Genomic DNA, 15876 nt, shown 5'->3' with positions numbered 1-15876 from the left:
AATACAGAGGCTCTTGTGAGTTTTCTGTCATTTGGTGCAAAAATAGTGCAAGAACAAACTGTATGATTTCAGAGCTGTCAAACCCGCCCCTAGTCCTGATTCATTCCCAAACTCAACCTTGAGCTCTATGCCTAACTGTACTGTCTGGTTGGCCCATCTCTATTACTTTCACATTTGTTCTGTGTTTCATCTGAAGACATAATACAATTATTTTTAAAGAAGTTTTTAAAAATTAGAACCACAAGGGGATTAAACTTCTGAAGCAACTGTTAACACATGCCTATGAATGAACCATGTCTGTCTGCATAGGTCACCCCCCGATGGGCACTGGGTTCGAACCCACGCATTTTCAGGAGCAAACCTAAAAGCCTCTACAGAGGTGCTGGAACCATTTATTATAATGTGAGTCCTGCACGCCATTGAACAACACTGTAACTCATTCATTGCTATGATTACTTAAAGCCAGGGGGTGCTGGGGGGGGCACCCCCAGCACCCATAGCTCAAGCGCCCCTGGAGCCCCTTTTTTGCATGGAGAGAATCATGAAGAAATAAGGGAAGGGGGAAAACACCGTGAAGAAAATGGGCTTAGTGATGGGGGTGCTGATTCTTGCTTTGTAGAGTAGAAGCAGGAAGCGCATGGGCTCTGTGCAGGGAGAACGAATGTGACTGTGGGAGCGATAGAAGCAGAGAGGGGGTGAGTGGGCGGCGGAGGAGTGAGAATGGAGGGAACGGCGAGAGGGGGAAGCGCGGGGGGATCACTCCCGCCCCCCTGCCAGCCGCACCGGTCTCTTCCCGGTGTGTGGGGCTGAGGCGGCTCTGAACCTGCCCTCGCCAAGAGGCCCGGCCCCGCGCCTGCTCCTCTTTCCCCCAGGCCGGACCTCGGTCGCGGTAAAAGCCGCTCAAGTATCTGGAGGCCGCTGTGGGGATCCCCGGGCTCCTTTGGGGGCTCTTCCCACAGCCCGGCTGGCCGGGGAAGGGGCAGAGGGGCGGGGCCTCGTGCCCCCCGCCCCCCTCCCATAGCGAGGTTCCGGCGCTGGGCAGCGCGTGTGTGTAGCAGCGCTCCGGGAAGGCAGCAGCAGATTGGACAGTCGCGCTCCCCACATGAGGTGCCTCCCCTCGGTGGCTCTGTTCCCTTCCAGGGCGGTAGCGGCAGCGGCGGGAGGAGGAGGAGGGGCTACAGCCCTGCGCCGGGGGCTTCCCCTCTCCCAGTCGCGGCAGCGCCCCAGCTGGGCGCACCCCGGGAGCGGGCAGAGCGCCCCGTGTCTCCCTTCCCAGCCCGGCGGGCAGATGTTACCACCCACTTGAACCGGAACCTTTTTTGCAAAGGCAGCCTCGGGCTGCTCGCTGCTGAGGAGGCTGCGGTGCCGCCGCCGCTGCTGTGTGCGCCGGGGGAGTGGATCCAGCCCGCTTATTGGGAGGTGGAGGAGGAGCGCGGTAGCTCCGCCGCTGGCAATGGGGCTGTGCATGCACCGGGCTTAGCCTGCTTGTGCAGTACATGCCAGGGCAGGATGATTTAGCTGCTGCGCCCTCCGCTCGGCTGGACGTGCTTGGGGCAAGGCTTCTTGAATGAGCCGCTGTGGGGATCAGCCGGGGAGTGCGGCTGGAGGGAGCAGCAGCAGCCGCCACCGCCTCTTCCTCTCCTGCTTGTTGTTTTCTCCGCTGCTGCCCATGGCTTCTCGCCACCGCTGGTGACGGGCTCCCCCTGCATCCTCCCGCGCCTGGCCCGGCGGCGAAGGAAGATGGGGAACACCACCTCCTGCTGCGTCTCCTCCAGCCCCAAGCTACGCAGGAATGCCCACTCCCGGCTGGAGTCCTACCGCCCGGAGCCCGAGCTGAGCCGCGAGGACACGGGCTGCAACCTGCAGCACATCAGCGACCGGGAGAACATAGATGGTAAGAGAGGTGTGGGGGCTGCTGGGATGGGGAGCTCCCCGCAGCTAGGGCAGCCGGGGAAATCCCCCTACAGCCCTCCTGGGCTGGGGAAATCCCCTCTATCTCCAGCCATAGAGGCAGCCCCCAGGGAAATGCATCCCCCCAACAAGCACAGAAAGAGCCAAGTGGGGGAACTCTCTGCTGTCCTGCTCAAAGAGGGGAAACATGGAAACCCCCAACCCTCCCTCCCCAAACACCTTGGGAGCTCCCATCGCCTCTTCCTAGCCTCTCAGTGTTTAATCACTTCTATCCCTTGGGGAATCTACTCTCTCCCCTCCTCTTCCAGGTTTTTTTTCTGGCTCTTTTGGTGATTGGAGAATATATGATGAGACAGAAGGTTTGTTTGGGTTTTTTATGCCTTCATCCACAATTTCGAGGCTTTTGGGTGCCCCATACCTGTATATCACAATGCAGCATTATTTACCCCATACTAATATGTCATGATGTAGCTCTGTTTATCCCCACCGGTACCCCTTAACCTTTGTGTGGATTCCACCTCCCCCTGTATGTGGTTCACAGTGTTGGGATCTTGTGTGGATTCTTGCCATGTACATTGTGATATGGCATTATTTATCTGCTCTTTCCTCTGATTTGAGGCCTTTATAGTTCTCCCACCTTAGTATTGATTGAAAGCCTGGAGTGGTATTTACCTCAGGCCTTACTTTCAAGATCTTAGTGTGTATTTGCCCCCTCACCCGGCATGGACTGATGTGACTGTTTACACTGCTCCAAGCTTCCAGACCCAATCCACTCAAGTATTTGAATTTCACAAGTGAATTTTTGCCCACCCAAATTTCCTGAACAAAGATGGTCTGTGGACTCAACTGTTGTTATGGGTTAATGGTCATCTGTTGCTATGTGTATGCCAAAGCCAATCCTAGTTGGAGGATAAAACATAAAGGATAAACCCAGATACTTATGGAAGTGGGAGAAATTTATCTTGTAATGACCTTCAGTACCAGTCACTTATTTCCTTCCATTACACTGATGATGAAGCATTGGTATAATAGAATGATGAATGTTCTCTCTCTACAGTATTATTGGAAAAACTATAGTCTCATTGACTCAGTAATGACCAAACATCCTTTTGTGTGCTCTGGTTAATTAGAACTCAGCCTATTCTTAAGTGTGATTTTAATGTAGAAGTATAAACTAGTTTCTGATTAGCTGAAATAGTTAGTCCTAAAACTTAACTGGTAAAACATCAACTTTTTCATAGTTTGACGTGAATTGCCTTTGGTAGAAAGCCAAGAAAGTCACATTGGCACACATTAGATTTTTTTCAACATTTTTTTCATAGCTTATGTGATCAATTGCAAACTTTGTTTTAAGCCAGTTCTCACCATTGGCTAAAACGAAATTCTTAATAATAGAGTAACTTTACCTCAGGTTATGATTATTTCTTTTAATTAAGTTACATGCTGGAATTGTGACTGTTACCTTTAAGACATTTTTGTTTCCACAGTAGAAAAATTGGACTGTAATGGGATCAATGGGTGGAAAAAAATTTATAATGGCCAGGTTTGAGAAAACGGGGGGGAGATTTAAGAACTAGTTGTTAACCTGTGAATGACTGATGCTTGTCACACCAGTGTTGTCCAGATTAGCAGTAAACACCTTTTCCCATGATGATACGGATAATATCTAGTCCTGTTTCACATCAGTAGGAACAGGTCTTGCTCTATAGTTCTAAGTGAGAGATTTGGGTTTTTTTGGGGGGTGAGGAGCTGTTCTTTATAGTGTGGTGACAATACAAAAAATTCTAAATGTCTTTCCTTGTAAACTTACTTTTCGCCAAGAATTCTCTTCATGGTTTGGTTAGACCAGTGGCTCTAAACCTTTCCAGAGTACTATACCCCTTTGAGGAGTCTGATTTGTCTTGTATACCAGAAGTTTCACCTCACTTAAAATATGCTTTCTCACAAAATTAGACATAAAAATACACGTGTCACAGCACACTATTAATGAAAAATAGCTTTTTCTAATTTTTACCATATAATTATAAAATAAATCAATTGGTATATAAATATTGTACTTACATTTCAGTGAATAGTATATAGAGCAGTATAAACAAGTCGTATGAAATTTTAACTTGTTATGACTTTGCTACTGCTTTTTATATAACCTGTTGTAAAACTAGGCAAATATGTAGATGAGTTGATGTATCCCCTGAAAGACCTCTGTGTCCCGTTCCCCCCCCCCCCCCCCCCGATGGGTACACATAACCTGCTTGAGAACCGATGGGTTAAACTCATTTTCAGATCAGTAACAGTACTCCATGAATGGAAGCACTGATGGGACATGTGTGCATGTTGTCTCTGTCCTAATAAATTCTTGTCAGTTAAAGGACCCTGTGCTTTACCAGTGGAACATAGAAAATAAATACTATCTATCTTTGTTCAATCAGGCTCAGCACTGTGGCAAATGAAGTTAAGTTCTCAGGTGAGGGAGTTGCCTTCAACTCTGAGAGCATATAACAAATTTTGTGGTTTGTTTCCCTTGCCTTGCTGTTTGCTCAAATCTTGCTCCTCGCTATGATACTGATTAGGTATAGGGTCAGAGGCATCAGTTTTCATTGAGGAGATTGATGAAGAATGAGTTAGTGTTTCTTCATTGAACACAATTGAGGATATTATGGGTAAAACAAATAATTTGAAATACTCACTTTTGCATATCTGTTGTGTTGCAGTCAGATCCACTGGAGGTCTTTGGTCAAAGATGATAGACTGATTACAAAATGTAATAAGACTATTCTGTTTCTGAAATCTTATTTCCTGAGACTGGGTACATTTTTGTTTTTAGATTGCTTGAAACTATATGGCAAACATATGCCTATGGTGACACAATGGGGGGACGGACAACAAATAGTGCACTGTAATAATATTTCTACTGTTTTTCAATAACTTGAAAATATTTTACATGAAACAGTGAAGGAACAACACTGGTCAATTCTTTTCACAAAAAAAAAAGAGAGAATATTAGGTCTTGATACTTCAAGCATCCTACAAAATATCTAAAATCCATGAAATATTCTTGAGAGCTATTTAGCTCTCCAAGAATTGGATATTTATTTGAAAAAACAAACTGGTGGTATCACTGTAAATAAACAATTTGGATACTTATGCCACTTTGTTTTTTTTTAACCTGTGTTTCTCACTACCTGTTACTGCAGCGAGAACATCACTGTCAGATACAGTATGTTTGACAGTGATGTTCAAGTTCTGGAAATGCTAATTCACTAGCACTTTTTTCTTTTTTCCTCTCACACAAGTACTGATTATAAATTGTGCTTTCAGGAATTACACATTGTGGTGAGTAGAATTAGTTGTTGTTGTCCTCTACCTTCAAGTCTGCCTTCAGTCCTCTTGTGTTAATCGAGATTTATAGAACTCTAGCTTTTAGGATTGGGCAAAGCAACTTTCGTAAAATAAAACTACCCTAAACCTTCTCCCATCCTTAAACCAATCTTAATTTGTTACTAAGGTTTGAAAAATGTAATGTCTTACCTGTCTGTTCCCTGCATCATTGCATGCTCTGTTCCAAGGCAGGATCAGAATGGCAATGCTGAAATACAGTGAGAGAACTGATTATTGTGGCATTTCCAGGCTAAGTAGAAGCTATGGATATCTTGTGAAAGAGATTCTCCTCTTATAGTTCCCAGGCTAATTTTGTTGAAGAAACTGGTTCCAGTAAATAAATGAACTCTTGAGAGCCTGTGCAAACAGAACCTTTTGAGGTTTGCTAGTCGTTCTGTGCTTTGTACTGAAACCATTGCAAATGCTGTCATGAAGAGAGGTACCAGTGAATTGCAATTACAGGATCTGATCATGCAGTGCTTGAAGGGGAGAGGACTCTCATTGTCTTAAATGGAAGTTCTGCCTGAGCAAGGAATGTAGGATTGGGCCAACAGTTATACCTGCCTGATGCCATGTTGTCAAAAAGCATCATTTTTGTAAGATATCAGGAACTCTTCATGTCTGTAAGTGAAGGGAATTCTGGAAATGTTTGAGTGGGAACAAACTTCTTTCAGAGACTTCCAAGTTAGAAGGCTAAACTCCTGTTCTGAATGATTTTTCTGGTTGATGGCCATGTGGAAATGCTTCAAGAATCACCTTTTTGATTATCAGTCAACAACACATTTTTCTGAAAAGTTGGATCCATTGGGTTTCACTGATAATTAGACCATTATCTTCAGGCATAGACAGAAGCAGTAAAGATAACTGGTTATCTGCTTTGCTGCTATATTCTGCCCAGAAGCAAAAGAGTAATTCTAATTGGAGCTCAGAGGATGCCCACTCGTTTTAGTGACTGATTGCTCATAGAAACTTTTAAAGTTTATGAAATGGTTTAAACTTTAAAATCTTACTTCTGGAAAGTTGTGACAATAGGCTGAGGATTTCTTAATGAATTTGGATGACCCACTTTTCTATCTGTTGCTCATCAAGAGACTTATCTAGCAGTATCCTGGCTACAAATATAAGATAAAACAGTAGATCACTTAATGTGTCAATCTGGTAAATTGCTGTTATTACTTAGATGACCTGATTTTTTTTTTTTAAACCCAGTCTTTTGCTAGACACTTTGTCCACTTTAAAATTGTTGTAATATTTGGTTATTGGTCTGATTAAGACACGTGGGCTGGATCGTTTATTCCGTTTGGACACGGGGGTTCTGGATTTGAAAATCACACAGAATGGACTCTGTAAGGGGCTCAGGTGTGTTGGTGATAGGTGCTGTTATAAAAGCTAGCTCGATAAAGGACATTTAGATTAGATTGACAGTGGTCCAGAATCTAGACTACGTTTATACATGATGTCAGCATGTCTGTTGTCACACAGTCAGATCCGCTGATCTGAAAAAAGTGGCTCTCAGACTTGATTTTCCTGTGTGGCATAGATTTTTTCCACAGTAGGCTCTTTGTGAGAGCTTTGGTGGAGAGAGGATAACCTCGCAGGATATATGGTATGAGACCACTGTCATAACCTGAAACCGACTGAGCTCATTGAACAGGGGCTAATCAGAAGTTGCTCTTGGTGTTGGTAGGAAATACAGTTCTTATTATAATAAGTTACTCTGTCTCTCCCCCCTCCCCCGCCCTTGCAAAATCCTTCTAATATTGCTGGGTCACATTTTTCATTGTCAATTGCAGATCAGATAACTGAACCCTGTGTCAGGTTTCAGAGTAGCAGCCGTGTTAGTCTGTATCCGCAAAAAGAAGAACAGGAGTACTTGTGGCACCTTAGAGACTAACAAATTTATTAGAGCATAAGCTTTCGTGGACTACAGCCCACTTCTTCGGATGCATATAGAATGGAACATATATTGAGGAGATATATATACACACATACAGAGAGCATAAACAGGTGGGAGTTGTCTTACCACCTCTGAGAGGCCAATTAATTAAGAGAAAAAAAACTTTTGAAGTGATAATCAAGCTAGCCCAGTACAGACAGTTATCACTTCAAAAGTTTTTTTTCTCTTAATTAATTGGCCTCTCAGAGGTGGTAAGACAACTCCCACCTGTTTATGCTCTCTGTATGTGTGTATATATATCTCCTCAATATATGTTCCATTCTATATGCATCCGAAGAAGTGGGCTGTAGTCCACGAAAGCTTATGCTCTAATAAATTTGTTAGTCTCTAAGGTGCCACAAGTACTCCTGTTCTTCTTTTTGTGAACCCTGTGTGACTACATCCCTAATAAACCTATTCAGCTCTTTTTGTGGTAGGTTAATTTTTCGGCAGCTGGTAGACAATCTCTTGAAAACAATCCACCCTGAAAGCAGTTTATTTGTGAAAATGGGCAGTAGCTATGTGAGAACATCTGAATTAAGATTATAGTGTGCCTCAGGTGTGCTGGACTCTGTGAGAATTATGAGGTTTTATGTTGCCAAGTATAAAACTCAAGTGTAGTAAGGTTTTATAATCTGTCTGGTTTACTTAATGAAGATTTATGGAATGAGAATGTTGGTTCCTTTCAGAATGGTGGATTGAATCCTGCCCTCATTTTCATTTTTTCAATCTCACTGACCTCAACAGAATTGCACAGGTATAACTGATAGCAGAATTTGGCCCGAAACATCTATGATTTTAACTGATTGATTGATTGGTTCTGGGATCTTCTGACAGGGTGAGTGTAGATTCCAAATCTATAAATTGAAAAGCTGAAGTCTTAAAGGAGTGATATCCCCTTTTCTGTGAATGACTATTATGTGATTTCAGTGTCTATATTTAGGATGTATAATTTTGTTCCATAGAACCAGCCAACAAAAGGATATACATTCATTTGTATCCAGTTGAGTGCTGATAAAATACAACAATCTTTGAACACCTAGGGCCACGTTTCATGAAGGAATAGACCCAGACCCACAAAAGCAATTTTGCCACTTCCTTAGTTTAGTTTGGAGTGTTCATGTACACACATTTCTGAAGTACCTAACCTTGCATACCACAGGCTAAACTGTTTTTAAAAGTGTAATCTTGCTCAGATTAGCACCTCCCCATCTCTTATAAAAATGGGCCATATGATTTTTAATTACTGTAAATATGATTGATCTTTTGTTTTTACATCTCCTTTGAAAGACAGTATAGTTTAGTGCCCTTAAACTCTGTGCTGGAACATTGGCTCAGAGACAGCTTTGTCATCTACTGACTTTCTAACACTACCTTGCAGCGCCTACTGTTTTTCTTGGAGGTCATGCATCTAAGTATCGCTTACACCTGACCCTTTAATAAAACTACTGTGCTTGCATTCAAGCTCCTACACTGTTCTGCCCTGGCCTACATCACTGAGCTTGGCTTCTATATCGCACTCTCCCACTAATGCCAGTATTGATGCTTTCCTTGCTTTTGGTGTTGTTTTTTTCTCCGCCTCTCATCTCCGTGCCTTTTTCCTTTTTGCTCCCTCTTTGCCAAGTGACTACTATCACCTTGTTCAAAGCCTGCCGAAAATCTCATTTCTCCCATGTCATTTGCAGAAAGTGAATTAATTCACACTGTGTAAAATGTGTGTATGTATAAATATGTAGAAATGGAACCATCAAAATGCACACTTGTTAAAACTAGTCATCTTGTGAGCTTATTACTATAACCCTTAGTTTAGTACATTACCATATGATTTGTTTCCAAGAATTTCAGTTAATGGTTGAGATGCACAAGAGCACCAAAGTTTAGCTCAGACACATACTTGAAACAGAATGTTGTGGATTAAAATGTACACATTTGAAAATGTAAAGATCGCTGTACTGACACACATTTGCACAGGTAACTAAGAATACTACGTTGACAAGATAAATGAGGAAACCTGATGCTGTGTAGTGTTGTTGGCTGGTATTGCTACATTAATATTGTCACATTCAGTGTCCAGTAAAAAAAAAAAAATCTGGATTTTAAATGTCTTTTCTGTTATATCTTAACAAGAATATGAAATAAACTTTTACAAAATGAAAATTTAAATGACCTATAGTCATTACTGTAGACCGATAACTATATTTAATGAAAATGGGCCCTTTGAAGATTAGCACCATTCTTGCTTTGGAACGTTTTGCTTTGTCATTGTTTATTTCAATCAAAGAATTAACCAGCATAACCATACATTTTAAAAGTAATGTTAAAGAAAAAAGATGAAATGTGAAATTTTAAATAGAAAACGTTACCCTTGAGTATTTAACATCCAGATTATAAATCTGTGTGTGAGACGTTCTGCTAAACGTTGATATTACTTTTATTAATCCAAGACTGCTGGGTGCAGTTGTACTTGTTTAGTTTTAAATAATAATAGTAGGTTTTGCCTTCACTGCAACAGCTATTTTGACTTACTCCACTTGGGTTAGTTAGCCTAGGCTGAGTGAGCGTGGCCATGCTGTGAAACTTTCAAGCTATGCAGATGCTTGGATTAGCAGTTCAGGAGTTGTGCTGATTTGAGCATAGCCTGTGGGTAGCATGCTCACTGCATAGCTCAAGCATTACCCATGCCCCTTAACGACCCAGGTAGCTTGAGTTTAAAGCACCACTTAACTCAAGCTAGAGATTTGTGTGTGTGAAGGGACGCCGGGTTAGGTCAAGTTATGCCTTGAGCAAGCAGTAAAAGCAAGTCCTTGGCTACTAGCTATTCATCTGGTTCAGGAACTGTTTCCAGCATTTGTAGGGCGGTAGGTGCAGGTTCTGCATTTAAATCCTTGTTTTGTTTTTTTTCTTGAGGTTGTAAAACTTCATGTCTGTGAACTTGCAAAGGATTTATTAGCGTAACCGTAAACATCTCGTGGTAGATGTTCAGCTAGTGTGAATGTCATAGCTCGGTTAGGTTTAGTGAGCTATGGTAGTTTACACTAGCGGAAGATCCTGCCCCTCTTGCATTAGTTCTTTGCACAGGTAATCTGACTTCTGTTAGGCCAGGTCAATGCTGCAGCTACGCCACTGTAGCGCTTTAATGAACACACTTACTACAGCAATTGGAGGGGTTCTCCTGTTGCTGTAGTTCACCTACCGGAGAAGTGACAGCTAGATGGACGAATTCTTATTTCAGCCTAGCACTGTGTACACCAAAGGTTGGGTCAGCATAGCCATGTCTCTCAGGGATGTTGATATTCACACTCCTGAGAGACTTTGTTGTGCTGCTGTAAGTTTTCAGTGTAGGCTATGGCTACATTAGAGAGCTTACAGTGGTGCTGCTGCATCTGTGCCACCTTAAGCTCTCTAGTGTAGCTGCTCCAAGCCAATGAGAGAGAGCTCTCCTGTCAACTTAATTAATCCACCACCAACAAGCGATGGGAGAAGCTCTTCCGCTGACACAGCGCTGTCCACATCGACATTACTGTGTCGCTCGGGGTGGCTTATTCACACCCCATAGCGACATAAGTTATACCGACATAAGTGGTAGTGTAGACATAGCTGTAGACCAGCCCTGTGTAGCTGTACCATTATAGCTATACTGGCAAATCCTCCTTGTGCAGGTGCAGTTTATATGGGCAAAAAATTCTTTTGCTGGTATAGTTTATACCAGTTTTGTGAGTGACATAAGCTATACTGGTAAAAGCACGCATTGTTGCCACCTGGCGGTGTGAAACTGATGGGCCCGTCTTCCAGCTAGTGCAACCTTGGGAGCAAAAGAGCAAATCCGTAATAGACCCAAGTTTGCTTCCAGTGTGGTGCTTTCCACTGTGCATTAGTATTTCAGCAAGGTGATGTATTTGATACAGTTACCACATTGTTCTTGCATTCATGAGATCTCTTCACAGCTTTCTGATGGATATAGAAATGCACTATGAATTATTCCTGCTTCTCTCTGTGTGAAGAGAAGAATTTATTACTTTCAGGTGTTAAGAAGCAGCTGTTCATGCTTGGCAAGTCTTGCGAAGAAGAAGAAGAAAATAAAAAATAAAAAATTGAGCTGTACTTGATCTGCAAACCCTAAATTGGCTTGCTTGCGCTCTATCTCTAGGGAGCATGACAGAGACTGTAAAAGTGTGTGTGTGTGTGTGGCGACTTTGTGTTGGGCAAGTGTGGGTTGTGGGGTTTTGTTTTCCTATTGCTGCACAGTTTAATTGTTCGTAGGGAGTAGTGGTGTTGTCCTCCTCTCTCCTTCCAAGCTCTGTTCTGTTTCTTGAGAGGGAAATAAGATTACAGTGGGATCCATGTCAGATGGATCAGTACTTGGACTTTCAGAGATGGGATGAATTATATGCGGCTTGTTACTTGTTCTGTGGGGAAAACTTTCCTTGCTGCAGGTGAGACTGGTGACTGTACAAATAAAAAACCTTCCTCCTAAATGAACAAGTCAGTATTTATTTCCCTTGTTCAAGAGATAAGGAAAATTTCTTGCTTTACCTCTTTATGCCTCCTGCACAAAAATTGTTTTTCTAATGTTCCCTGATTTCATTTAAAAATAAAAATCCTCCAGACATATCAGGTCCTCAGATGGTGCTGTGCATTTGACTCCAGATGGTTCTGTGCATTTTGACGGATTTCTGTTAAGCTTGCATAGTATTATACAAAGTCATTGCCTTCTGTACATTAATCTGTTTGCCATGACACAGTTGTGACACTCTGTACCTCAAAGTAGTACACTGGAACCCCCATATTGATCGCTGTCATATGATTATATGTTTTGTTCAAAGTATGCCTTGTGAGGTATCATTTTAAAAATCTTAGTACATACAACTCACTAGGATTATCAATGTGTTAAGTTATGAATTATTGCCATATGTGTTACTGAAATATGTTGTGAGGTTGGGAGACCTCCATAGCTGGCCTTTCAGTAGGGACAAAGGAGCAACTACCACTAGCCAGACAGGCATTGTGACCCATCAAGAAGAATCCACTGACCCAGAGATTTCTCAGAGAGGGCACATACGCAATGAGGGCTGCCTAATCCATGTCACAGCAAGGAGCTTTCTAGCAGCTGGAAGACCATATAAAAGAGGGAGAGCGACATCATGACAGTGACACTTGGCCTCTCTCCTCCCCCATCTCAAAACTTGGAAGATTATCTGCAAGAAATCAATCTGGTCCCAGCCTGGGAAAGGAGTCCAGCCTGTGAATTGAGAACTATGAGCTGCCTGTAACATATGTTTGGGTAAGAGACTGTTTGATTCAAATCTTGCTGTAGAATTTAGACTGCGAGTTTATCCTTATTTCTTATGTAACCAACTCTGATCTTTGTCTGCTATTTATAATCACTTAAAATCTATCTTTCTGTAGTTAATCTGTTTTGTATTTTACTTAAAGCAGTGTGGTTTTGGTTGAAATGCTTGGGGAATCTCGGCTCAGATTACACAGGCTGGTGCATGTCCACTTTCCTTTGACAAAATGGTGAACCAATTAATGAGTTTGCACTGTCCATGGGAGTCTTGAGCAGCATAAGATGGTGTATTTTGGGGTTCAAGGCTGGGGGTTTGGGTGAGGTGCTGGTGCCTCTCCGTATGATTCATGTAGCTCAGGGATCATTCATGCAGTTTAGCTGGGCATGGGGTTCCACATGTTCATGGCTGAACGATCACAGCTCCTTGTCACTGGCGTATTATTGTATGAGAGAGAGTCCAGGCTGGAGAGTTAAGGGGGCACAGAGGTCCCACAGTTCCAGATTGTACCCTGGGTATCCCGTCACAGCGGTATGCACATTTGATTGTAAACATTGACCACAATCACAGTTTTGCTTTTGCTCTTACTACAGTAGATTCTTGGCTCTGTTTGAATTGGTGCCTTAGTGAGTTTCATGTTTGTTATTTTTTAAACTTGGTATATATAGGGCTCTACCAAATTTACCATCCATTCTGATCAATTTCACGGCCAGAGGGTTTTAAAATTGGTCAGTTTCACGATTTCAGATGTTTGTCTGAAATTTCGTGGTGGTGTAATGGGATAGGTGAGGGGGTGTTTGCAAAGTTGTTGTAGGAGGGTCCCAAGATTGCCACCCTCACTTCTATGTTGCCTTCAGAGTTGGGCTGTGAAGGCAGCACCCTGCCAGGTTCCTGTATTTAAGAGGAGGTTCCCAGAGGTAGAGGTGGGTAGGCTCTCCCCCATGCTGCTGGGAGCGCTCCAGCTGGGGGCTCCTAGCTGCTAGTCCAGGCCAGGGGCAGATTAAGGCAGGGGCCCCTGGCCAATTTGGGGGGGGGGCATCCAGGAAAAATGGGTGCCTCAACCCCGGGGAAAAGCCTCAGGGCAGAAGCACCTACCGGGTCACCCCGAGCCCCAAGAGCAGCTGCAGGGGCTGAAGCCTTGAGCTCAGACTGCCCCGAGCCCCGGCTGTAGTGTAAGGGGAGTGGCAGCCCCAAGCCTGGGCTGCCCTGAGCCTTGGCTGGAGTGTCGAGATGGGGCACAGAAGCCCTGAGCCTGGGCTGCCCCGGTTGTAGCATCGGGGGAAGGCGGAAGCCCCCAGGGGAGAAAGCCCCGGCTCAGTGCCTGGAGCCATGTGAGGGTTGGGAGGGGGAAACGGAAGCCTGGAGCCCAGCTACAGGGCTGCTGCAGTGCAGAAGTGAGGGTGTAGCACCCTCATTTCTGCGCTGCCTATGGAGGTGGGTCTGATCTCCCCACCAAGAGGGGCCGTGCAGGGGAAGGACAACTCTTGTCCCTCCCCAGCACAGCTGGACTAGCAGTTAGGAGCCCTGGGCTCCCAGCAGCAGGGGAGATCAGATTTCACAGGGGAGGGCTGATTTCATGGTCTATCACACGTTTTTCACAGCTGTGAAATTGGTAGGGCCCTAGGTATATGTACTTGTGTGGCTGGGGGTGGGGGCATAAACTGCTACAGTCGTGAAGAGGGGCATGATCAAATAAGTTTGAGAAGCACTGTTCCAGGTATGTATGCAATGTTGTTGTAGTCATGTCAGGGTATTAGAGAGACTAGATGGAAAGGTAATTTTATTGGACCAACTTCTGTTAGTGAAAGAGACGAGCTTACGCAGCGCTCTTCTTCAGATCCGGGATGCTTACTCAGCTAAATACATGATGGAACAGATTGTTTAGTATAAGTAAGTTCAGAAGGTTATAGATAGTGAGATCTCTGGGGATGATGTTTTGTTTCTGCATTTATGGACTGCCAAGGTGTTTATTTCCGAGATGTCTGTAGTGGTTGAGCACCATAAATACCTGAGATACTACCTTGGATTGCGAATAAGAAGTTTGCTTACAATATTGTGTTCTTCAGTTTTCCTAAGTTTTCATGAAACTAGCTGATTAAAGGAGGACATAACTCCAGTATTTTACTGGGACAGTTGGCTAGTAAAGAAGTCGTACCTACTGAAAGTAAAGATAGTGATTCAATGGACAATACAAATCTAACTCAGTGGAATCAAGGAATATTGATCAGGGGGACCCACAAACTTCATTGTAGGAAAAAAGATTGGAAGGGATCTGTTTTGGATGAGTTGACTTGAGTATTATGGTTGCCCACTGTTCAGTTTTATTTTATTATTATTATTATTCACTCAATGAAATAAGGTGTTTCTGTGATTTGGGAAATTATATGACATACTTTGCAAATATACATACTCACATCTGACTAAGTGTGAACCGCATACTTTCCTGTGTAAAGAGAGCTTGTATCAAAATAATGCATGTTTAGCAATCATGACTGTTGTTGAACAAGACAGCCAATGGTATATAGACAAACATGTTGTAAGAGAGACATAATTAGGTAGTCCTCCAAGTACTTTACAGACATTGAATTGAACCTCACAACGACCCTGTGAAGTAGAGAAGTACTTTGCAAAAAGAAGTTAAGTGATGTGTCTGAGGCTATCTCGGAGAGTCAGTATCTGAGGTGGGATTGGAATTTGCAAATTCTTGGCTCCCCATTCTGTGCTCAGACCATTAGATTGTGCCTATCTTTGTGGATTGAATAAGGTTTTTATTAAGCAATAAAACTACTTAACCATCATTTGGTTTGAGCAACTATGGTATAGAACAGTGGTTCTCAAACTAGGGCCGCTGCTTGTTCCGGGAGAGCCCCTGGTGTGCCAGGCCGGTTTGTTTACCTGCCGCGTCCGCAGGTTCGGCCGATTGTGGCTCCCACTGGCCGCAGTTCGCCGCTCCAGGCCAATGGGGGCTGCAGGAAGCAGCGCAGGCCGAGGGACATATAATTTCCCAAATCACAGGGTAAGCACCCTGGCGGGCCGGGCCAGTTTATTTACCTGCTGACGGAAGGGGCGCGGGTAAGGGATGTGCTCCCGTGGCTTACCGCCGCCTCCAATGGCCCGGGACGGCGAACCACAGCCAGCGGGGGCCGCGATCGGCCGAACCTGCCGCGTCAGCAGGCAAATAAACTGGCCCGGCCCGCCAGGGTGCTTACCCTGGCGAGCCGCGTGCCAAACGTTGCCGACCCCTGGTGTAGACATTGTGATAGGTCGATGTAAGCTATGTTCTTGAGGGGGTGATTCTCTCACCCCCCCACCCCCCCGAGGGACGTAACGTACATTGACTTAAGTGGCAGTGTAGGCCTAAGGTAG

General features: G+C 44.0%; 1 protein-coding gene across 3 annotated transcripts in view; it reads left to right on the top strand.

Moving 5' to 3' along the window:
• Nucleotides 1-446: 446 nt before the first annotated feature.
• Nucleotides 447-15876, top strand: part of CCNY (cyclin Y) — a 210989-nt gene continuing 195559 nt past the window's right edge. For 2 of the 3 annotated variants that reach the window (XM_005291014.5, XM_065582845.1), the window contains exon 1: nt 447-1894. In XM_005291014.5, the coding sequence (XP_005291071.1) occupies nt 1741-1894 (154 nt within the window). In that variant the 5' untranslated portion in view covers nt 447-1740. The remainder of the gene's footprint in view (nt 1895-15876) is intronic. The other variant, XM_005291017.5, reaches the window with a different exon arrangement.

This window comes from Chrysemys picta, chromosome 2 (genome assembly GCF_011386835.1).
Source record: "Chrysemys picta bellii isolate R12L10 chromosome 2, ASM1138683v2, whole genome shotgun sequence".
Classification (NCBI taxonomy): Eukaryota; Metazoa; Chordata; order Testudines; family Emydidae; genus Chrysemys; species Chrysemys picta.
The sequence above is the reverse complement of the archived record's forward strand: the minus strand, read 5'-3'. Positions and strand labels throughout refer to the sequence as shown.